A 22,901-nucleotide genomic window follows, 5' to 3' on the forward strand; every position below is an offset into this window, starting at 1 on the left:
GATGAGAGAGTAGAGAACCTGGGTGGATGAGAAAGAGAAGGAAGCAAGAAAAGAAGGGAAATGACAAGAAAGGAAAAGGACTTGGCAAGTCGGTGGGATATGGATAAATGAAGTTATTTCCAATTTTGGACAAAGACAAGAGTTTGTCCCCCAGACACGCCCTGCATATGCATAGAAATAAACACCCAACACCAGTAAGGTGTAGTTAGCAATGCAGTTCATTTTATTAGTTATAAATAAAGTACAAAAAATCCACCAAAAGTGAATCTAAGCATTTACACAATTCCTAACTTCTCCGCTTTTTCATTGATGCACTATTGCTTTAATATTCATAATAAATATTCTTCTAGCTTTCTGCTATAAAATAGTCTATGTAGCAAAATGTTGCACAGCACAACAGAACAGAACAGCAGGAGGGTTACAAAAAAGGACAATCAACACTGAGGATAATCCTTTCACTTACCAGGGGCAGCCAAGTACCCCCTTGAGGGCCTGGTGCAGCAGGCTTCATAGCTGAGCAACGAGCCACATCCATGGCCAGGGGTGGGCCTGGGAGAGGGGACAGTGGGGGAGCAGGCTCAAGGGTGGAGCAGAGCAGCATAAGGCGTGCCCATCCGGGAGCCCTGCGGCAGTGTCTGCCAGGCCTGGCAGTGTGGGGGTTGTGCTCCCACCAGCATGGCGGGTGGTTCCAAGGATAGCAAGGCTCAGGGTGGAGGCAGAAGGGGAAGCTAGGCAGCAGTAGGCAGGAAGCTCCAGAAAGGGCCCCATCCATCATCAGACTGGAGCAGAGATGGGGCTTAGGGACCATATCCAGCCCAGCCACTCGGGCAAGCTACTCAGGCAGTGTGGCGACTCCAGGTCTCCACTCCTCCCAGACACCAGCGTCGTCCATCTCCATGGGGACTTGTTTGGAGGGTGGAGCTCCCCACCAGGCAAAGGCAGTGATGTCAAAAGCCAAGAAGGAGGGATGAGCTGGACAGGAAAGGAAGGGAGGATGGAGGGAGGGAACCCACTGGGGCCCAGCTCATTCAAAGGCCCCTCTTGGAAGCCCGCACCTTCTTTTGGCTTAAAAGTACCTGGGCTAAGCCCTGTGCCAGCCTTTGATGCCACTGCTTTCCCAAGCTCCTTCCCATCACTCCTCTATAGGGCAATGAGACTGCGGCCCCCCTGCCCTCCATGGCAACTTCTCCTGCCCACAGCTCCCTCGAGCAGAGGGAGAGAGGAGAGACCATGAGGCAAACTCTGAGTCCCAACCTGTGGTCAGTGGGCTATGTCCAAACCCCAAGGGTTCCTAGAGATGACAGGATGTGAGGGCCAATCCCACACACCATAGTCCGGGGCTTCCTAGCCATCCCATACCTAACAAGGCATGGACTCCAGCTCACTCTCTGAGTGACCACCCAAGCCCTGTGAAAAGTCGTGGCCCACATCCAGGCATGTGTCCACCTAACTGACCTTCCTGTAACCTGAAAGATGTTGCCTATAAAGGGACGAAAACCTTGTGCATGTCTGCTCTGAGCAGCCCCTCTGGATAAATCTCCAGTCCATCCATCCCTCACCCATTCTTCTTTTCTTTCCTCTCCTTTCTTCTATCCTTCTTCTGTCTCTTCTGAGAGGGCGAGATAGGTCCAGCACGGTGGTCCCCTAGACTTGTGTCATACTCTATGTGACTCTGAGGGGCCCTGGAGAATCCCTTTCTCCTCCCTCTCCTAGCAAGGAAGAGTCACTTACAAGGACTCACAGTCACAGGGAAGTGTACAGTAGTGCTGGTATGAAAACCCCAGCCACCAGGCCCCTACTCAGGGCTTAGTCTAACAAAGCAGGCTTTGTGGCTTGCAAACACTCCTGCACTCAGTGTCTGAAGGGCTCCAATTCTGGAACTTTTGAGAGTTTGGGCCCCGGGTGGAGACAGTGACCTCTAGGGTCCTAAGCCTTCCTGGGGGTATGGAGGCTGGGTGGACTGAGGTTGTAGGCAGGATGAGTGAGAGGAAGAAAAGCAGGTTAGTGGGGGTGTGGGGTTGGGAGGAGGACGCCAAGGGTAATAAGTGAAAGGATTAGCCCAGTCTGCTGACGAGTGCAAATTATATTTATATATGTGCTAAATACAGTCACTATATTGGAGTTTTTCACTAGGTCACAGCATACAGAATCAAAGGTTTGCATTTCGTATGGAATGTATCCAAAGAGGCCAGCACCACAGAAGGACAGCTTGCAATCACACACCCTGATAGTTTGGACGAAATAAAGTTCGCAGAATTTTATTTAAAATTTTTTTTGTATTTGTAGTTGTTTGTCATCGTACCAATGCATGCAAAGCATTCCACTCCCAGAAACAACGCCAAAATGAGGTAATAGGAGTAATAAAAAAAATTAGTATCCTTTCTAAATAAATAAATTATAATTAAAAATGCAAAACAACTATAAAAATAATTAAATAAGAACCCACAATATCTACAAGTTAGTCATAAATTATGATTGTTAAATATAAGGCATTTAAACTCACAAAACCCTGTAAACTAGCAACGTGCCATGTTTTTTGTTTTTTGTGTTTTTTTTTTCATTTTTGTTTTTCTATCAGCTGAAATCGCTCTAGCATTTGCTCTACGCGCACGCAGGAGATGAAACACGAGGGAACCTGACAGACGTTGCTACAGCCCCACACGGGGAGTGTTCGTCCCACCGGCAGGCAGGGGGCTTGGGGAATTTCTTCAGGAAAAAAAAAATCTGGTGCTTTTTCTTCACCATTGAAAAAACTGTGCTTGTTCGTTAGGCGTAAAGAGTTAAGAATACTTGCACGGAGGCCAGGAACCTTCGCAGGAGAGGAGCTTGAGTCCTGCCACAAGTGGTGAGCAAGGATGACAGGAGGCCGGGGTCCGCCAGGTAGAGGAGCCTGCAGCCCCTGCCCGCGTCTGCCTGTGCCCATTTGGGCTTGTGGCATTGGGTTGATTGATTGGCATCTTCGGCGGACCTGCAGCAGTTGTGGCTGCGATTAGGAGGCCCAACTTGAACCCTGGGGCTGCTCTCTCCCCAGAAGGCACTCATGCGTCTCAGTCAGGAAGGAGTCTGAGTCCCTTGAGTTGAGCAGGAGGACTATAGGAGTGTCCCTCCTGGAGGTGGTGAATATGAGATGCTGAAGCCAGACCCTGCCTCTTCTCCACTCTCCTGGGCTCCCCGACTCATCAGGGACTTTGAGGGAGCAGAAGTCCACACCCTGCTCCACTCGTCTCACCTGATCAGCTGCCCTGCTAAGGAAATGGGAGCTGAGAGGGTTCTGAGTACCATCCCCTCCCGTCCCTATCTGCAGGGAACAAGAACCCCAAAGAGATGAGGAGGGGAGGGGACTTCAGGAATTACCCCCTCCCCAGCCCAGTCCCTAATACTAGCTTGGGGTACTCAGGGAGCCCGCAAAGAATGAGAAGGAGGGGATCAGGTCCCACTCTTACTCAGCACGTGTGCCCTCAGCCTCTGAAACATGTTCATGCCCACAGAAGTCCTTTCGACTGCCTGGTTGGCACACAGCTCTACAACTTGAAAGATGTGTGGATGTTAGGATCGCAGAATGTGAGTGTCGGGAGCAAGCATCCAACCCCACCTCTTTGTGTCATAGCTGGGGCAACTGAAGCCCAGGGAGGTTAGGGGAAGGTGGTTTTAGCATCACCCAGTTTGTCAGTGAAGAGCCAGGACTAGAACTCAAGATACCAGCTCTCCTTCTATCCTGGCTCCTCACTGATTCCCTTCTCCTGCTATCCTTTCAGGACAGCCTCAAGATACGGAAGAGGCTGCCCTGAGAGAGGAGTGCCCTGCCTAGACCATCCTGGATGCCTTCAGGCTAAAGCCATCTTCTGATAAATTCTTGGTTTTGACCCAGCCATTGGAGAAGAAGGAAGAGAATTCCCAACTTCCTATGGCTATCAATAAGCAGCTTCCTTTCCATCCTCACTCAGATGTTCTTTTCCCACTGGTGGGATGTCCAGCATTTGCCCTACAGACATTATTGGCACAGTGCAGTCAGCAAATTGTAGGAAGAAATGCTCACCACTGCTAACCCTGAACGTTAGACTACTTGCCACTTTTGCGTGATTGGGTGTGTACTGTCTCTTCCTCCACTGTGTTCTTTGCTCTCACTTTCCCAGCACCTGCACTGGTAGGCACTCAACCGAGATTTTATGCGACACCAGAAGATTGGTACTGGGAGACACCTTCATCTGGATATGGTTCTGGAGTAACCGCCACTGGCAACTGTGTCCCCTTCTCTGACCACAGGTGTCCAGAGCGGCAATCCTCCAAGACAGTGCCAACTGTGTCACCAGGCTTTAACTCAAGCCAAAACTGGCCTCCCTGTCAATTTCACCCATTGGTCCTGGTTTTACCCTGGCAGCAGCAATACAGACTCAAATTTCCTTTTGTGCATGGGACTTCTTCATTTATGTGATAAGGGTCCTGTCCCTAGTCTTATAGATAGGAGAGCATCGAGACTGGCTAAGGGTCCAGGGGAGGGTAGACTTTGAGAGTAGAGAAAATAAGGGGGAAAGAGGAGGGTGAGAGGGAAGGAGGAGGGTGAGGGGCAAAGGAAGGTGGTAGAATTCCAGCTGACCTAGAAGAAGGGAATTGGTTTGGGTTGGAATTTGGTGGATTTTGCTGTCTTCAGTCTTCTGTTCCCCCATCTCTCTGCTCCCTTTGGGGTCAAAAAATTGTGGGGTGGTGCAGAAAGACACATTGTATGCTGTTACTTGGAACTTCCATATCTATCTTACAAAGCACCCCATCCCTAAAACCCAAGAGACTCCCAGAGAGAACAGAGAGCACAGAGCATGCCAGACAGAGAGCTCAGCCTCATGACATCTACTTGAGGCAGAGGGAGTGGAAAGGGGGATGTGCTGTTGTTTCTCCCCACTGGAAGGAGGAGGAAACTGAGGCACAGAGAAAGAAAGGGACTTGCCTGAAGTTATCAAAGAGCCAGAGAAGGAACCCAGAGGCCAGGGACACAGGGTGGGAGGTGTAGCTCAGTGTTAGAGTGCCCTGGGGTTCAGGCCTCAGTACTGGCAAAAGAGGGAGTAGAGAAGACAGAGGAGAGAAGGGGAGAGGAGGGGAGTGGAGGGGAGACCAGCCAGCATAGTCTTGGAGCCAGGACCATCTCTGAGGAACTGATCAGACTTGAGGCATCCAGAGGAGGCTCAATGTCCCCCTCAAGGTCTATGGAGCTAGACTTTAGCCCTGAGTGCTGGCTGAGAGCATTCTGGCCAAGGTCAAGTGTCCATCACCTATGCTGTCTTATCTGAATCATTTGGCTAATTTTTTGCATAGGGAGGCAGTGGTTACATTGCCGCTTTGTGACAGGACAAGAGCCAGCCTAAAGAAAGGAGCTGGAGTGAGCAGGGGCCTCCTGGCTCCCAGGAACACAGGGTCAGCTAGAGCTCAAGGCTGAGTGCTCGCAGTTCTGTGTGGAACCAGAGGGATAGCAATGAGCCCACAGCTGGGAAGGCCTACTTCCCGATGGACTCCCTCACCTGCTGACAACACCTTCCTTCCCTTATCTGAGATCCTCAGAAGCCCCACTAAGACCCTATCTGCTCTTTCTCAGTCCTCCCCTTCTGAGAAGCCCCTTCCACACTCCGTGCACTGTAAACATGAGAAAAACAAAAGCCAAGGAAAAAACCGAAAACGACAACAAAACAAGAACACCACCCCCACCCCCAACCCGCCTTCCAACCTGGGTGAAAAAAAAGTCATCCTTTTTCACCGTAAACAGGATTTGGCTTTTTTTTTTTTTTTCCACCTTTGATTCCTTTTTCCTTTTCTCTCATAAAGACGGGAAAATTGGGGCTGTTGTTGGTTGGTTCAGTCAGGCACCAAAACAAGAAACTCAATGAGAAATATTTGGTGCAAGTTCGGTAATAGCGACATGTCCACCACAAGATGACTAGAGCACCACACACGACGTTTTTCTTAAGCTAACATGCTCTGGCTGCCATCCACAGAAATAGCTAGAGACCCCTACATGGTTTCTACGTGGTCCAGAGGTATATATACAATCCTTCGAAGGTCAGGATTGAGGGGCTGTCTATCCACTAGTGCCCTCGGGATCACATCTAGTTCTCAGCGGCGTGGGGCCCCCCTTCCCACCCCCACTGTGGACACGGCCAGCTCCCTCCCTCCTGCGAGCAAGGTGGATGGGGCAGTCACCATCTGGATGGGTGGGTCCTCCCCCACCCGCTCCTTCCCTCAGACACTGATACCACTGACTCCTCTTTCCACGAAATGTGCTTGCAGGCTTCTCCTCTACGTCAAATGGCTCAGAAGGCAAAGTTTGGCTGCAAGGGCTATGGCCGTGGGGGGACCTGGTGAAGGAAATGGGGCGTCCACTGGCTAACTCCTCCCTCAGCTGTCAGCTCCCAGCTGTGTCTCAATGTCCACTCGGCAGATGGGGCATTTCTTGCTCATGGCAAGCCACTGGTCCACACACAGTTGGTGGAAGAGATGCATACAGGGCAGGCGTCTGGAAGAGAGTAAGAGAGTAGGTGACAGGCAGCAGAGGCAGGGCCTGGGGCTGCAGCAGGAGGAGTGGACACTGAGGGGATCAGGAGACATGTGCTGGATCACTGAGATGTAGTTGTGAGGTCATGGCTGAGGCAGGAAACTGTGACAGAAAGTAAGCATCAAGGTCCTCCTCCTCCTCCATGAAGCCCTTTCAGATTAGCCAGAAACAAAATCATAACTTTATCGCAGACTCACCATGCCAAACCTCATGATGCCCTCTTTCACTTTGCTTCCATGAGTCCATAACTATGGGCACCACATCTGGAACATTCCATGCCTCACCTTCCCAGTGCAACCACAGAGTACACTATAGCACCCTTGGCACACTCACATGCACATGCAAGGGAACAACCTTGCCCCTGGACATGCAGTGTGGTGACTGGGCACCAATGCCTATGACAGAAGGGGGAGAGACTCCAAGAGGTGGCCTCCTACCTCACGTCTTCTCCATCTTCCAGCATAGACAAACAAATTGTGCATTTCTCGTCCGTGTCAGACTCTTCCCCTTCATCTTTCTTGCCCTTGCCATCCTGGGGTCTTCGCTACAAGAAGCAAAGGGATGAGCACTCGTTACCTGGGGCAGACTGAGCTGGTGGCCATTGGCCTCCTCCCACCCTGCAGCTTCCTCTTCTGCTAGGGGTCAGTGTCCTTTTACACTCTCTTCCCAACACTCCCCCCATGCTGTAAGAGAGAGAGGGTTCTAGCCAAGTGAGGAAGAGGCTAAATGGACTTTTGTTTCCTGACCCAGGCACTGTTCAGGAGCCCAGAGTTTGGAAATGAATCGGGTTCCTAATGAACTGATCCTTTGCAAAGCTCTGTCTTGTGTATAAACAGCTTCCCCTCTCTGTTTCCCTCATGTGGGCCGGTCTTCACACCTTGTCCAACCTGGACCTTGCTTCCAGGCCTCTCAATCCACTTTCCGATCCAGCATGCTTCTTTGATTCAGTCTTGCTTGCATTCATTCATTCTTTCACTCAACCAATGTCCATTTACTTATGCTCTCAATACCAGATGAAGACAAATTTATGCCACTCGGCATTAACTCCTATAATTCGTACATGCTGTTATGAACTATTTCGTATTGTTGGATTTCTCTTTCTATCCAGAAAGTTCCCTTAAAATAGGCTCCAGCTCCAATCTGAGGATAGACATCATGCAGGTATGCTATCAATACTTGCTGACTTGAATACTTCTGTTTGTAATTCTATGTTAAATTTTTGAAAATAGTTAACCACTCTGTAGAAAGTTTCAGGTTCTCAGATGGTGCAGACATCCAAGATTACCTTTTTTTACCTACCACCCCACATTGGCTGAGTGTAAGGGGTATCATTGCAACTTATAAATACTCTGGGGATGAAGGAAACTAATTGGTGAATGAAACCAGCCTCCTTTTCATGTTCCCTTCTGCATGCTGTACTGTGAAATACTGTGGTAACAAACACAGGAAGAAAACTACCTGCTCTGTCCTCTCTCCAAGGATAAATGCACTTCACTGTTTGCCTTGTTTCTATTGTTTTTTTCACTATTAATCATGATTTCCTTTTTATTCGCCATAATTTTAGCTTCATATTACCATGTTTTATTCTACCTATTTCTCTAGCCTAGTCTCTCTGTTCAAATTCTAATCTATTTCCTATTTTGTAGTTTTAATTGCTTAGGTCTTCTGGTTTTTGTTTTCATTACCTATATAACTTTTATTTTAACTTTAGCTTCTCTTAACATTTATTTATTTTAATATTACTTATCCCTTTGTCCTTACCTTCTTATTTTATAAACATTCCCTTTTGACTCTGATGTTCTTGATTTTAACTTTACATGTTTTATATCTTTTCCTAATTCTCATTTTTCTTTTTATGTTTCTCTATTTTGATTATATGTATTTTTATAATTTTGTTCTTATATTATTTTAGGATACATTTTTTGTTTTATATTACGTCATTCTCAGTTTGAGTTTTCAAAAGTGTTTTGACATTTTGCCGGGTGTGGTGGCACACACCTGTAATCCCAACACTTGGAAGGCTGAGGCAGGAGGATCATCACAAGTTCAAGGCCAGCCTGGATAACATAATGAGATCAAGGCCAGCTGGAACTACATACACAGTGAGACCTTGTCTCAAAAAATCCAAACAATTTTTTGACTTTTTATTTGGGTCTAACCTTTTTAATTTCTCATTTTTAATTCTTCTTATTTCTCTTTTATAATATTTTTATTTTCTTAATTCTCCCTTGATTGTAATTTTTAATTGAGCCCTTTATCTCACTGATTCATCCATTTTCCCTTTTCATCCTGGGTTGGTTCTTTTCCTTATTTTCTTGGGGCCTATTGAAATGATGGTAGGTGTGGTATGTGGCCCTTCGAGGAGTGAACATCTTCAGTCAGGAAGCTAGAAGCTGCTCTGGGTCCCTGAACATCCACTCGTTTCCTTCCATATTCTTCTCCAACAGCTTAAAGCTTCTTCAGAGAAGAATCACTGTCCCCATGCAGATGATACCCTTAACTACTGAAGTACTGTCTGTTCCCTACTCATATATGATCCAGAGTCTGATGCATAGCAGGCACTCAATGAATGTGGTTGACATTATTCATGAATAAATTCAACACCTCTGTGAGGAGATGTGTGTAACAAGATTCATAGTCTTCAACTACCGTCCTGTGGGCAAGCCTAGGAAAGAGCAGACCTCACTCCCAGGTAATAGCAGCCTGCTGTTCCCAAGCACTCAGTGGGGACCAGGCACTGCACTGGGCCATTTGTATACATCATCCCAGTGAATCATATAGTAGCTACCATTCCATTTCATGTTGAAAAAAAAAATGGAAGGAAGGCAGGCATGGTGGTGCACATTTGTGATCCCAGGACTCTGGGAGCTTGAGGCAGGCAGACTGTAATTTCAAGCCCAGCCTGGGCAACTTAGCAAGCCCTTGATACAAAATCAAAAATAAAAAAGAGATGGGCCACAAAAGCCGAGCACGTTGTTCAAAGTCACACAGCTGTAAGTAGTAGAACTGAAAGTCCAAGCTGGTGATCTGACTCCAACACCAGATGCTTCCATCCGCTGCACTCTTGAGCTCATGAGCTAGTGATGACATCCTCTGGCTGGACCACCATGAGCATACCCTGCTCTAAGATTCTCAATATCCATCAAGTTTTTATTTCTTCTGGAAGAGAGGACTTTTACAATTAATTGCTCATTTGTTGTTACAATAGGCTTTATTTTTATAGCAGTTCTAGTTTACATTAAAATTGAGCAAAAATTACAATGTTACCATATATTCCCCCATTAGTTTCCCTAACATTACCATCTCAGGTTGTGTGATACACTTACTGCAATTGGTCAAAATATTGGTGGACTAATAAAAGTCCACTAGTAACAGCTGAGGTCCTTCAGGTGAAGATTCACTCTTTGTATTGTGCCATTGTACTGGTTTTGACCATGTGTAACATCATGTGTCCACCATTACAATACCATACAAAAGAGTTTCTGCCATAAAAATCTTCTATACTCCACTTATTCGTTTCTCCTCCCTCACAAGTGGCAATCACTGAGCTTCTTATTATCTCTGTAGTTTTGCCTTTTCCAGAATGTCATAGTTTATAGCATACAGGATTCAACCTTCGGAGGCTCACTTCTTTCCCTTAGTAATGTGCACTTCGTGTTCCTTCACATGTTTCGTGGTTTAATAGTAATTTCTTTTTATTGTGAAATAATATTTTATGAATGTACCACAGTTTATCCATTCGCCTATTGAAGGACATCTTGGTTGCTTCTAAATTTTTTAAATTTTAAAATGTTTTAAAGTTTCAGTTTCCTGGGCAATAATCCTGCTGATTCTACTTCTATTGACTTAGCATACAGCCTGTGACTCTGTAGCTTTAAAAGCTCCTCAGTCAGGATACTCAGTCTTAAAAGTCAGGTTTGGAAACCCCTGCTCAGAACCCTTCCATGGGTGACATTGGCCTTGGAATTGTTTTCTAAAGCAAATCTTAACCTTCCATGCAGGAGTCTTTTGCCCACCTCATTCAGATATGTGTGTGTGTGTGTGTGTGTGTGTGTGTGTGTGTGCACGCGTGCGCGCACAGAGCTCTCCTCCTTTGCTGAAGAGAAGACTATCTTCCCTCTGACCATACCTGGCACAAGCAAGAAGACCCTGGGAGATGTCATAGCTTCTGAGCATCTAACCAGAGCAGAAGCTTCTGGATTTGGGGTTGTGCCCCTATAGGCAACCAGCCAGGGTTTGTTAAGTAGACAAAGCACCACACTTCCCTTCCACTCCCTGACCCTGCAGGCTGGCTGCTGGCAGCCTCACCTTCTTGTATTTGTGGGGGAAGGTGAACCTCTCAATGGTATTCTGCACAGCTCCCCGAGTCACATTTCCCAGCCTGTCCTCGAGCTGCAGGAGCTCCTACAAAGATGAAAACAAAAACATGTGTAGTCAGCACATGCAAATGCACATGTACACACATGGTAAGGACGAGGGCACCTGAGATGTTAGCAGGAAGCATTCACTTAGCCATCAGGAAGGACTTATCTGAGCTGAGAGTCTGCACCATGCCCTGCCCTCTTCCTCACCTCCACTTCCTTTCCCTCCTCTTCTCCTCCTCCTCCTGTGCTCTCTCTCTCTCTCTCTCTCATTCTCTCTCTCTCTCATTCTCTCTCTCTCTCTCTCTCAACCTCTCTCTCAACCTGTCTGTCAATATCTCTCTCTCAATCTCTCTCTTTCTCTCTCTCAATAGCTCCCCCCCACCCCGGGGCTTCCTACCACTGGTGACCTCCCCACTAGCAGGGTGGATGATGGATGGTAATGGCACCTCCAGTCCAGCTGGTGCTAGACAGAGTAACGTACCTCATAGCTCTCCCGGACAGCAGAGGTGTGCCTGCTGGGATTTAGTCCTTGGAGAGCAAGAAAGTGAAGCTGAGGGTAAGGGTAGTTTCGGATTTCATGGACAACCTGTTGGGGAGAGAAAAGCTTGGATAAAGGAGGATCCCAGGCTTATCCATGAGACCCATATGCAACTCCTCCTCCCATGATTACTGGCCAGCACACCCAGAGACACTGCAGGCAGCAGAGATGCTCTTGAGTCCCTCTCTGCTCATCAAGAACCAAGCTTGGACCAGCCCAGGAAGCACTGACAAAATCAGTTAAATGATAGCTGGCTCTGACTGGGCACCCACTTAATGGCAGGCACTGCTATAAGCATGTCACATGACAAACCAATTCAATCACCTCACCTGATCTACATTGTGCATTCAATTACAAGCCCCTTTTACTGAGGGGAAAGTGAGACACAGATAAAGTAATTAGCTCAAGTTATGCAACCAAGTGACAGAACCAGGACTCAAACCAGGTGGTTGGGCAGCAGAGTCCAGTGTCTGGTTCAAGGCAGGCCAGGATCAAGGCAAGGCACAAAAGAATCAGTAACCAAAGTATATAATTAGTGTTGCACAATAGTTTTAAAGCCAAAATGAATACCAAAAAGTCCATGCTGAGAAAAACACACATATTTTAAATACAGACTGGCCCTGTACTTTCGTGACCCTGACCTAGTCAGCTCTTCCTCACCCTGACTAGGAGTCAGAGGGACCAGCTCCCATCACAACCCCTCACTGCATCCCAGGACCAGCTACATAACCTCTCTAGGCCTCAGATTGCAAATCTGTAAAATAGGGATAAAACCCTGTTGTGTGGGGTCATTGGGAGGATGAAATAAGACATATAAAGTACTCAGAACAGTGCCTCTGGGATCTCTTTTGACCGTCACACCAGATGTGCTGGGCAGACATCTACATTCCCATTTCACAGATAAGTAAAACCAAAGCCTAGGAACACAGGAAATGATAGGAGGGACGAAGTCTGTCCTGTCTGATCTCAGCCCCATGCATTTCCCCCAAAGACCTCAGCATGACCCACTGCCCTTTCTCCTCCTACTCCGAGAAGCAGGACCAGCTTCTTGCCCAGCAGCTCCCTTTCACTCCCACTCAGCCCAGAGCAGGAGCAGGGGCCAAGAGGAAAGGGGTGTGGCTGGTCTTCCTGGGAGCCAGGTCTCAGGGCAGGCTGGACACAGTGGAGCAGGGACACAAGAGCCACAGGCCTCAGCTCACCACTGCACCTAGCAGGCAGTTCATTTCCTGGCAGGGCCCTTTCACTCACCATCTGCGTGGAGGAGGAGTTCCTGGGAAAGTGGTGCATTCGAGGAGTCGCTAGGTAATGCTGATAGTGCTGAGGGATGGGCCGCACCTGGAACTGAGCAGGACTCAAGCCAGTGTCCACGCTGAGATCCCTGCAGGGACACAACCTCAGTAAACCCCAGGTGGCAGATGCACCATCTGGTTCCAGGAGGGACCTCAGACATCAGAGCCACACACTGTCAGAGCTGCTAGGGATCTTCTATCACCAGCCCTCCCCCTCTCTGTAAAAGGAGGAAACTGAGACCCCAGAGCAAACGGCTCTGCAAGGCCTGAGAGCAATGGAGCCCAAGCTCCCTCCCAAGACAAAGCCTTTCACTGAGAGAAATGCTGAAAGAAGAATCCAAACAGAGCAGTTTGGGGACACACAGTAAAGGAAAGACAAGGCAAAGATGAAAGTGGAGGAAGGAGCACTTTGAGAAAACAACAGGAGAGGGACCTCTGCTCTTAGCTCTCCAGGCTAGAAAACTACCCAAGCCGCATTCCTCTCACCACACACACACACACTTCTAAAAGTACAGCGAAACGCGTTTCACTTAAATCTAATAAATTAATTAATTACCCTGAAGAGGAACCAATGGCTAATTTGGAAAAGGGTTCATTTCAGATCTGTGGAGAAAATGCACAAGGGGAGAATGAAACATCTTGTCCTAACTGAAAGCAAGACAGCTATCAAAGCACAGTGTGGTCGTGGCCAAGTGTCAGGGACCACCCGGAAGGGGCTCCCACCAGGCAGGCAGGATGATTTGCACGGCAATAAGCATAATTTCACTCATCCATAAAGAAGGACAAATTTGAGTCATTTGTAGGAAAACAGATGCACCTTGAGACCATAATGCTAAGTGAAATAAATCAGACACAGAAGATTAAATATCACTTGGCTTCTCATATATGAGAAATCCAAATTATAAATGATCTAAAGAACAAAATAAAAGGTAAATAATAGGAAAGAGGAAGATAGACCTTCTGCAAATGGAAAGGGGACTTAGAGATAGAGGGAAGAGGAGGGAGAAAAATAAAAAGAATTCAGAAGTAATATATATTTATATTTATATGCACCAACTCCCCAGGATGAGTGCGTTCATATGTATGGCAAATATGTACGATGAAAATGTTTTAAAATAAATTTGGCATTAGAAAATTCCTGAAATGTCTTAATATTCAAGTAGAGAATTATGTTTATTTATGAGTTTTCATTTTAATTAAATCAGATTTTTTTGAAGTATTGCTGAAAAAAATAAGTATAACTGCAACAGAGACGGAAACATACAAAATAGGTTTAACCGATCAGAGTGGACCAACGCTAAAGAAAACTGATCCTCTGAAGGATACTAGGGAACCAACTCTTCACTTGGAAAACTAGTAAATTAAAAAACAAACCAAACATTTGTCTTGCCTTTTCCTTATTAAATGTACTTCAGGGTAACCAAATACTTGATGTCGGGAAATTTCTCATTATAAATGTCTTCCAGCTAATAAATGAATAAGGAAGGATTAAATTATTTGTCATTTTGCATCCCCTAAAGAAATAAAAGATCTAGGCAAAAATCATCAATTGCTACTAATATCACAAACGGAGAGACAACCAGACATAAAGTGCTTTCTCATGGAAAGACACAACATCACCTCCGAAGTATTTCTTCTAAGAAATAAGAATTGAACCCCAATCTGCTGAAGCCTTGATCTAAAGCCAATGTGTAGGGAATATAGGAACTGAGAACCTCTTGTGTGACACTACCAGAATGTAACAGCAAAATCCAGATTACAGTAAATTCTAGTTTCTTCAGTGTGTTCATTTTAAAAAACGAATCAGAATTGAATGGTTCTTTTTAAGGGCCATAAAGGGATTTCTACTCCCAGCCATGTGTTGGGGTAGCAGGAATCAAATTTACCCTCCCACAGTAAACTACTAGAAAACTGCACAGCATACATGAAATCTTTTTTCAGGCACTGCATAATGAGAGTGCAGAGCTGTGATCCCTTGGGGAAGGAAAACAAACAAGGTAAGTCTTAACAACTTTCTTGGCTTTTCCCATGATAGTGCATCCAGAATACAGTATTTTGGAGGGAAGAAAGCTGCATCAAAAGAGAGCTCCAGAAATCTGCATTTGAGTCCCTTGGCATCTTTGCTGAATACTAAGGTAATATATGCATGGGATGAAATCCCACAAGGTTGAGCAAAGAGCACCCAAGGCATAGTGAATGTTTGCAAGAAGTTACATAGGGAGAAGTTACATACAAAGCATTCCAATTCCAACCAGTCAGCACAGAGTCCTTGATGATCATTCAGAGAGCCTTTCGAAGCTTGCTTATAAGCTTTATTAGGGCAGGTCTAGAGTACTCACTGGTCTATGAATATTCTAGATCTACAGTAATAAGACTGAAAACAAGTCCCCAAAGAATAAAATTGAACTGCAAGTGCTGCTTAGCAGAACAAAGTTCAACAGTCTCTAAATGAGTGAAACAAACTTAGTTACTTAACAATGTATAACTCATGACATTCATCATTCAATTAAAAAAAAAAACAACACTGGATGTGCTTTAAAAAAAAAAAAAGGATGGGGGGCTGGGGATGTAGCTCAGTGGTGCTGTGCCTGCACAAGGTCCTGAGTTCCATCCCTGGGTACGGGTGTGGGGGGAAGCATAATATGCCCATAATCATGTCACAATAAGACAATAGACCCCCAAGACACAGAAATGACAAAGATGGTGGAATTAGCAAATAAAAGTGCTAAAGTAGTTATTGTAATCATTTCAAATATGTGGATGAAAATATAAACATAGGAAGGGAAAAAAAGGAAGATGCTTATAAAATGATGTAAATGGAACTTCTAGAGATAAAAAATGCAATGTCTGAAATGAAATTTCACTGGGTTAGATTAATAGCAGGTTAGACACTATAGAAGAAAAAAATTAGTCACTTAAAAACATACCAAGAAAATAATATAAATGAAGCATGCAGACCAAAATAAGACTAAAAAATTAAGTCTCGGTGACAATACAAAGTGGCCAGCTATATGGGTAAGTAAAGACTCAAAAGGAAGCTGGTGTGGTAGCACACACATGTAACTGTAGCACTCTAGAAGGCTGAGGCAAGAGGATCACACATTCAAGCCCAGCCTGGGCAACTTAGCAAGACCCTGTTTCAAAATAAAAACATTTAAAAAGAGTGGAGATGGATCTCAGTGCTAAGGCTCTAGGTTCAATCCCTAGTACTGGAAAAATAAAAAAGACTCAAAGGCAGAGGATGGAGGGTAAAGGATAGAAAAAATATTTTAGGGGAAAAATGCTTGAAAATCTTTCCAAATTTGGTGAAAACTATATACCCATAGATTTTAAAAGCTTAACTAACTTCAAGAAGAATAACACAAAGAAAATCACCTCATGGCACACCATAATCAAATGTCTGAAAAACATTAATAAAGATAAAATTTTAAAACTAGCCCAAGAAAAATAGATCCACTAGATACCACAGAATCTGCATAAGAATTATCATAGATTTCCCCAGAAACAAAGCAACTCAGAAGACAATGGATGACATCTTTATCAAAAGAACAACAATAAAAACCTGTCAGCCAGCAAAAAAAAAACACAAAAACACCTTTCAAAATAAAGGTAAAGTAAGACTTTTTCAGACAAACAAAAGTGGAGAGAAAGTGCTGCCAGCAGACCAGCATGACAAGAAATACATTAAAGGAAGTCCTCCAGACAGAAGGAAAATAGTTCCAGATAGAACCTTAGATCTATGCAGAAAAATAAAGAATGCCAGGATGGCAGTTGTGTGGGAAACCTAAAATATTCTTTTTCTCCACTTAAAACATATATTTGAAGTTTGATTGTTTAAAGCAGAAATTGGCAACCTTTTTCTGTAAAGGATCAAAGAGTAAGTATTTTAGCATCAAAGGCCATATTTCTTTGTCACAATTATTCCAGTGGACACTGTAGTTCAGTAACAGCCAGGAACTATATGTAAACAAATAGACACAGCTGTATCCCAATAAAAATGTATTTACAGAAACAAAGATTGGACCATGTTTGACCTCCAAGCCATAATTTGCCAGTGCTTGATTTAAAGCAAAACTTACAGTGATTTATTATGGTGATTATAACATATATATAGACAGGGCTGGGAATTTAGCTCAGTGGTTCTGCCACCTGCCTTGCAAGCGGGAAGTCCCAAGTTCGATCCCCAGTACCAAAACAAACAAACAAAAAAAAACAAAACCATATATATAGACAAAACTCACAAAAGAAATAGAAAAGGGGTAATGAAAGTACACTGTGGTGAGCTTTACATTACACAAAGCAGTATAATTCTATTGTAGGGTAGAGTGATAAAATAAATATGCATATTATAAATTGAGAACACTCACAAAATAGAATAAAATAACAAGATAAAATAAATGATGGGACAATGAAGTCAATATATAATTCTAGAAAATATTCAACCAATCCAAAAGAAGACTTGAAATAGATCAAAAGTGATTTTAAAAAAGACAAAACAAACAGAAAACAAATAACAAGATGGTACATTTAATCCCAAACATATAATTACATTAATATAAATGGTCTAAATGCTCCCATTAACAGATTGTCAACTGGAGAGTAAAAGCCGAATATATGCTTTCTACAAAAAAAGTTTTTAATATAAAGACATAGGTTAAAAGCAAAAGGAGGAAAGAAATACACCATGCAGGGGCTGGGGATTTAGCTCAGTGGTTCTGGCGCCTGCCTTGCAAGCACAAGGTTCTGAGTTCAATCCCCAGTACCAAATAAACAAACAAACAAATAAATAAATAAATAAAAGAAATATACCATGCAAACAGTAATTGAAAGAAACCTAGGACAGCTATGTTAATATCAGACAAAGCAGATTTTGAACCAAGGAACATTACCAAAAATAAAAAGATACACTTTACTAATATATACAAGAAATACATATACCCTAATAATCAAAATAAGTGAAGCAAAGACTGATAGAACTGAAAGAACAAAAACACAATTATACCTGTAGACTTCAGTTCTGTTTTCTCAAAACTCATAGAACAAGCAGACCAAAAACCTTTTAGTGCAGTAGGAGATCTTTTCTTTGTTTTGTTTTTGTTTTTGTTTTTGAGAAAGTCTCACTATATAATTCAGGCTGACCTTTAACTCACTATGCAGCTCAGGCTGGCCTCAAACTGATGAGGATCCTCCTGCCTCAGTCTTCCAAGTACTGCGATTACAGGCACACACCACCATGAGTGGCCTGAACAACATTATTAACTAACTTGATCTTATAGTGATGTTCATACAACATTCAACAAAAACAGAACATACATTCCTTTAAATACGTATGGAACACATGCTGAACCCTAAAACAAATCTTGATAAATTTCAAAGGATTAGAATTACATAGAGTAAGCTTTCTAATCACACTGGTTTTAAATTAGAAATCAATAACAAAAAAAAACTCTGGAAAATTTCAAATATTCAGAAAGTGAACAATATACTTCTATCCAGCCCAATGTCAAAGACAAATTATTACAACAATTAGAAAATTCTCAATCTTTAAAAAAGAAAAATTCATGGTTAATATGTTTATATTAGAAAAGAAGAAAGATCCAAGTCATGACCTAAGGTTCCACATTAAGAAGATATAAAGAGGGTTAGGGATTTAGCTCAGTGTTTCTGCCGCCTGCCTCGAAAGTGCAAGGACCTGAGTTCGATCTCTGGTACCAAAAAAAAAAGAAGAAGATATAAAGAGAAAGAAAAGAACAATCAAATCATCAGAAAAGTCCTTCCTGGATCAGTCTGCTCAGTGGGAGATGGAGCTTGCTTGATCCTTAAAATGTCTGGATAGGACTTACCCAGGTGACAGAAGGCCTAGAGAAGCAATGTCTCTCACTTTCTGCTCTTGCCACCAACCCTTGAGAACCTGATTGAGTTTTGAAGCAGAGATTGGAGTCCTAGAAATATCTCCCGGCCCAGAGCCACAGGGCTAACCCAGAATTATGTTCTGTATATTTCTTGTGGACCTTTCCTCCATATATATCATTTTTTTCATTTGTGCCTAAACATCAAGCTCAACTTTATTTTCAATCATCAATTTTCTCAAGACCTAGTTTCACCTGGTTGCTGAGCAGACCGTTAAGTTCTGGGGAGCTCCAAAGACTCAAGTGAGTGCCGTGATGGGAGGACAGCAGGAGGCTCTCCACCTCTACCACCTTCTGTCCACAGGTGCCAGGTGCCTGGAGACCTCTTCCTGGGCAGGGGTAGGGTTGTGGCAAAGGAGGGTGCAGTCACCCTAGGGATCAGAGTTGAAACTGAGAAGCCAAAACAGAGTCAGAGAAAGAGCAGGACAAGGACAGAGACATTGGGACTGGTGCTCAAGGTCAGGGTCAGATCACTGGACATGGACCAGAGAGGGAGAGCATTTGGGACTTATCCCCCAAGGCCTGCTCCAGGATGCCCAGCTGGAAAAGCTGCTTGGGGAAAGTTAAAATATGCCCAAGGAAGGGGGAAATAAAGGCCAGGGCAGCCTCAAGCCTGGGGCTGGACAAGGACCTGCGGCTGAATTCTCAGATGGCCTGAAGAACATTCAGTGGTTTCTGATGGTTGTCTGAAGAAAAGGGGGAGGAGCAGAAGCCTCTCCAACCATGAATTTCTTGTAATCCAATTACCAGTTTCCCTTCTCCTGGCAGAAGAGTCCTCTTTGGAAAAGAGGGTTGGGATGTAGTTAGCAGAATTGCAATTACAAAAACCCTTGTCAACACTAGGCTGGCCCTTGCTGGAACAGAGCTCATTACATGAGAGAAGCAACTGTCACCTCCTGCCCTGGAAATGGCTTCCTATTTGAAGAGTGGGAACAGGACAGGCAGGGCAGCCTCAGATGGACCCAGATAGGACCCTGGGGCATGGAACAGCCTCTCAGGGTCCCATGCTCTGGGTTCCTACAGGCAGCAGGGACCAAGACTGCAAAGTGGCTGAAAGGAGAAAGAAGAAGAGGCCGGCTTAATAAAAAAAGCTGGGACAGGGCTGACACCTGCATGGTTCCTCCTGACATCTCTCCAGGACAAGGGCACCTGTGTCATCTGTCCAGTTCCACAGGCCTTGTTGGGCCCTGTGAGTACATTCAAATCGCTCAGCCGCGTAAGCCCCCTGGATGCTCCATGTGTGCTGAACTGAATCAAATTGAATTGACTTGACTGCTGAGGGACAGGATTTAATCCAAACTGCAATTAAATCTTCCTAATTTGAATCTGCTAATTAGAAAAGGACTGGGCTGAAGTTGGCAGCGGTGCAATCTCTTTTAAAGGTTGGTTCAGTTTCATGGAGACTGTACCTGAGAATAAGTAGAGGGCCAGAGACAATAGAAATGCCAAAAGTCCTCTTTCCTGTACCTGTAAGCATCTCTGGTGGTCCATTAACCAGAAAACCCTTTTGAATCATTCCTAGGTGTCTGTGGAAGAGGATCCTAGAGATTCTCTCAACTAAGCCAGTTTGCCAAGCCAAATGGCTGAAAATGACACCACAATACATTTGTTTATTGAATTACTCAATCCTTTTCCAGTGAGAGAATTTTTTTTTTACATTTAAAAATATTTTTGACCTATAAGTTCCAAGAACGACATAAAGAATTCCTGGATCCCCCTTCATACAGATTCCCTGAATGTTACTATTTTACTCTTTTATTGCTCCTCTATTTCACTCATATCTCTGGAAGAATTATTTTTTACTGAACTATTTAGAAATACGTTGCAGGGGTGATGCCATTTATATTTAAAGACTCAGTGGACCACACATCTTTTAAAAGTATTTGAGGGTTCTGATCCCCCTCTAGTTACAATCAGCCTTCTCCAAAAGTAGAACCAAAAAGTTGAGTGGAACCAGCATCCAAAACCAAGCAATACTGCCTCCTAGGACAACAAAGACCTCTGTCCCCCACATAGGAGATGGTGGGAAGACTGCACAGGGCCCCTGCCTACAAGACACAGTTACAAAACCCCCAACTTCTCTTGCCAGCTTCTCTCCCAAAGTTTTACCAAGTTTACCTCCAACCTGGCCAGGTCTCCACGCTTCAGGACCCATGGCCTCATCCTGTGTTATCTTGGCAGCACTCCTTGGCACTTTTCTGTGGCTCCCTCAAGACCCACACCCTCCAGGAAGTTTCCCTGACCACTCTAGCTTCTCAGAATTCTCCTTTCTGTCTTCCCCCCATGACTACTACTTCATAGAGCTACTGAACTTAGAAAATGTTTTGTATCCCCATTTCCCTCCTCCGCTGTAGGACTACAAACACTGAGCCCCAAGGTAGGCACATGATGAAACCCAGTTATACCTAAGCTAATTGGTGGAACTAGGGCCAGGTGGGGCCATCTGGCCCTGAGGGTGGTTAGGAGCAAGGACAAAGGCTAAGGACTGAAGTCTAGGCCCCCTGCAGCATTCAAAGGGAAGAAAAACAGAAACCTCATGCATCTGGCAAGACTGACAGACTTCCTTCCCCAGATATCCCAGAAACTCACCAGTCAGTGCCCTCAGCCAAATACCTGGGCTGAGGGGTCTGCAGTTGGTGGCCGAAGTCGAAGCTGGGGTGGAGGCGGTGGGGGTGGACGGACACACGCTCCTGACTCCGCCTGCGCCAGAAAGGAAAGAGACAGCCCATGGTATCAGGGCCTGCCCGGGACAGTAGAGTTCCCAGAACTCTGTGTGATGCCCCACACAGACTAGAGGGTACAGGCTGCACCCCTTCCCCCAAACTCCAAGGAAGCCTCCCAGATGAGTAGCAGTTGGTCACTCAGACTTTCTAGCTGACTTCAGGCTGCCCACTGACCTCAGGCCTCTCCCTAGGTATGGACAACAGGCCACCAGCTTCCTCCCAAACTCTGTCACTTCCTCTGTCCTTTTTCTGATGCTCCCACTCTGTTCCTGGTGGGCCATCCTTAAAACATACCTATGTCCCTCCTGCAGTCATCCCTCTCCATGTAGCCCTCTGTTTCCACCATCTTCTCCTCTCCTCCTCCCTTCTCCATGTTCTTTCTCCATGTTCTTTAATAGCTTAAGTCAAAGCCCCCCTTCTCCAGGAAGTCCCCCCTGAACACCCCAGATCTTCGTAACCTCTCACCTCTGACCTGCTACAACACTGCTCTGCTGCCCCAGGGACCCCAACTGCTACTATAGTCACTGATGCCTAGGGCCTTAGAGATCATCTAACCTAGCAGTTCCCAAAGTGCTCCAAGCACCCTTGGGAGTCCCTAGTCCTTTCAGATGGTTTGAGAGATCAAATTGTGATGCAGTTTGCTTTTCACCCTCATTCTCTCACAGGTGAACAGTAGGGTTACCTGAAACTTTGTGACATGGCATTCTGCAAGGCTGCAGAGGCAGACATAAGGACGCTCTTCTATTAAACTATGCCTTAAAGAAGTTTGCAAATATGTTAAAAAAAAAAAAAAAGGTCACTCTTCTCACTAAATATGGTTGCTTTCATAAAAATATTGTATTGGTTTAGCATAAGGATTTTTTTTTAGTGACTTGATATTTTTTAAAATTCTAAGATGGTTAATACTGATGGTCTAACTCATATAAATAGAAGTTCTTTGAAGTCATTCATTGAGGGTTCTGTGACCAAAACGTTTGAAATCACTGCACTAATCCAATTCTTTTTCTTGACAGTTGAGGCTCAAAGAAGTACAGCTTCTTCAGACTCATTTGGTTAGTACTATCTAATTTTACTCTCCTGTTTCACAGGTTGGAGCTGAACTAGACCTGGCTTCTTTGAGGGCAGAGCTGGAACCAGCCATTTCCTTTGGAATGCTTCATGATTCTTTGGTATTAGAATGAGATCGTCGTGCGGCTGGAAGGGATATGGAGTTACTAGTTAAACTTCTTCCCACACTTGCAAAAGTCCACTGTGAACACCACGGACCACCAGTTCCCCGAGACCCTGACTTCTTTTTTTATTTGTTTTTGGTACGGGGGATCAAACTCGGGACCTTAGGCTTGGCAGGCGGCGGAACCACTGGGCTAAATCCCCGGCCCGAGACCCTGACTTCTAAAGGAACCATCAAGTGACGGTAGAGCTCACTGTCTGAAATGAATGCCTCCAACCCAGGCAAAAGCTACCTCCTGCAGAGCCACTTGGCGACTGTTGGCCAAGTTTGGCAAGTAGAAGCCGAGAATCAGAGCCCGCTACCGTGACCCCC

The 22,901-nt window shown here is 44.8% G+C and overlaps 1 protein-coding gene across 3 annotated transcripts in view; it reads right to left on the reverse strand.

Annotated features, from left to right (window-relative positions):
- Positions 1 to 200: 200 nt before the first annotated feature.
- Positions 201 to 22,901, reverse strand: part of Ark2c (arkadia (RNF111) C-terminal like ring finger ubiquitin ligase 2C) — a 106,295-nt gene continuing 83,594 nt past the window's right edge. The window contains exons 3-9 of one of the 3 annotated variants that reach the window (XR_002386282.2): positions 21,225 to 21,335; positions 12,686 to 12,815; positions 11,381 to 11,485; positions 10,844 to 10,939; positions 6,973 to 7,079; positions 3,444 to 6,496; positions 201 to 3,242 (exon numbers count right to left, since the gene is read on the reverse strand). Coding sequence is in view for 2 of the 3 variants with exons in the window: in XM_021236592.2 (XP_021092251.2) it covers positions 6,379 to 6,496; positions 6,973 to 7,079; positions 10,844 to 10,939; positions 11,381 to 11,485; positions 12,686 to 12,815; positions 21,225 to 21,335; positions 22,041 to 22,087 (714 nt within the window). In the remaining variant the exon portion in view is untranslated. Of the gene's footprint in view, positions 6,497 to 6,972; positions 7,080 to 10,843; positions 10,940 to 11,380; positions 11,486 to 12,685; positions 12,816 to 21,224; positions 21,336 to 22,040; positions 22,845 to 22,901 lie in introns of those variants that run through there. The other 2 variants (XM_021236592.2, XM_004855090.3) reach the window with 2 other exon arrangements.

This window comes from Heterocephalus glaber, unplaced genomic scaffold (assembly GCF_053883595.1).
Source record: "Heterocephalus glaber isolate CG9 unplaced genomic scaffold, H.glaber_assembly_v1.0 deba00000331, whole genome shotgun sequence".
Lineage (NCBI taxonomy): Eukaryota > Metazoa > Chordata > Mammalia > Rodentia > Bathyergidae > Heterocephalus > Heterocephalus glaber.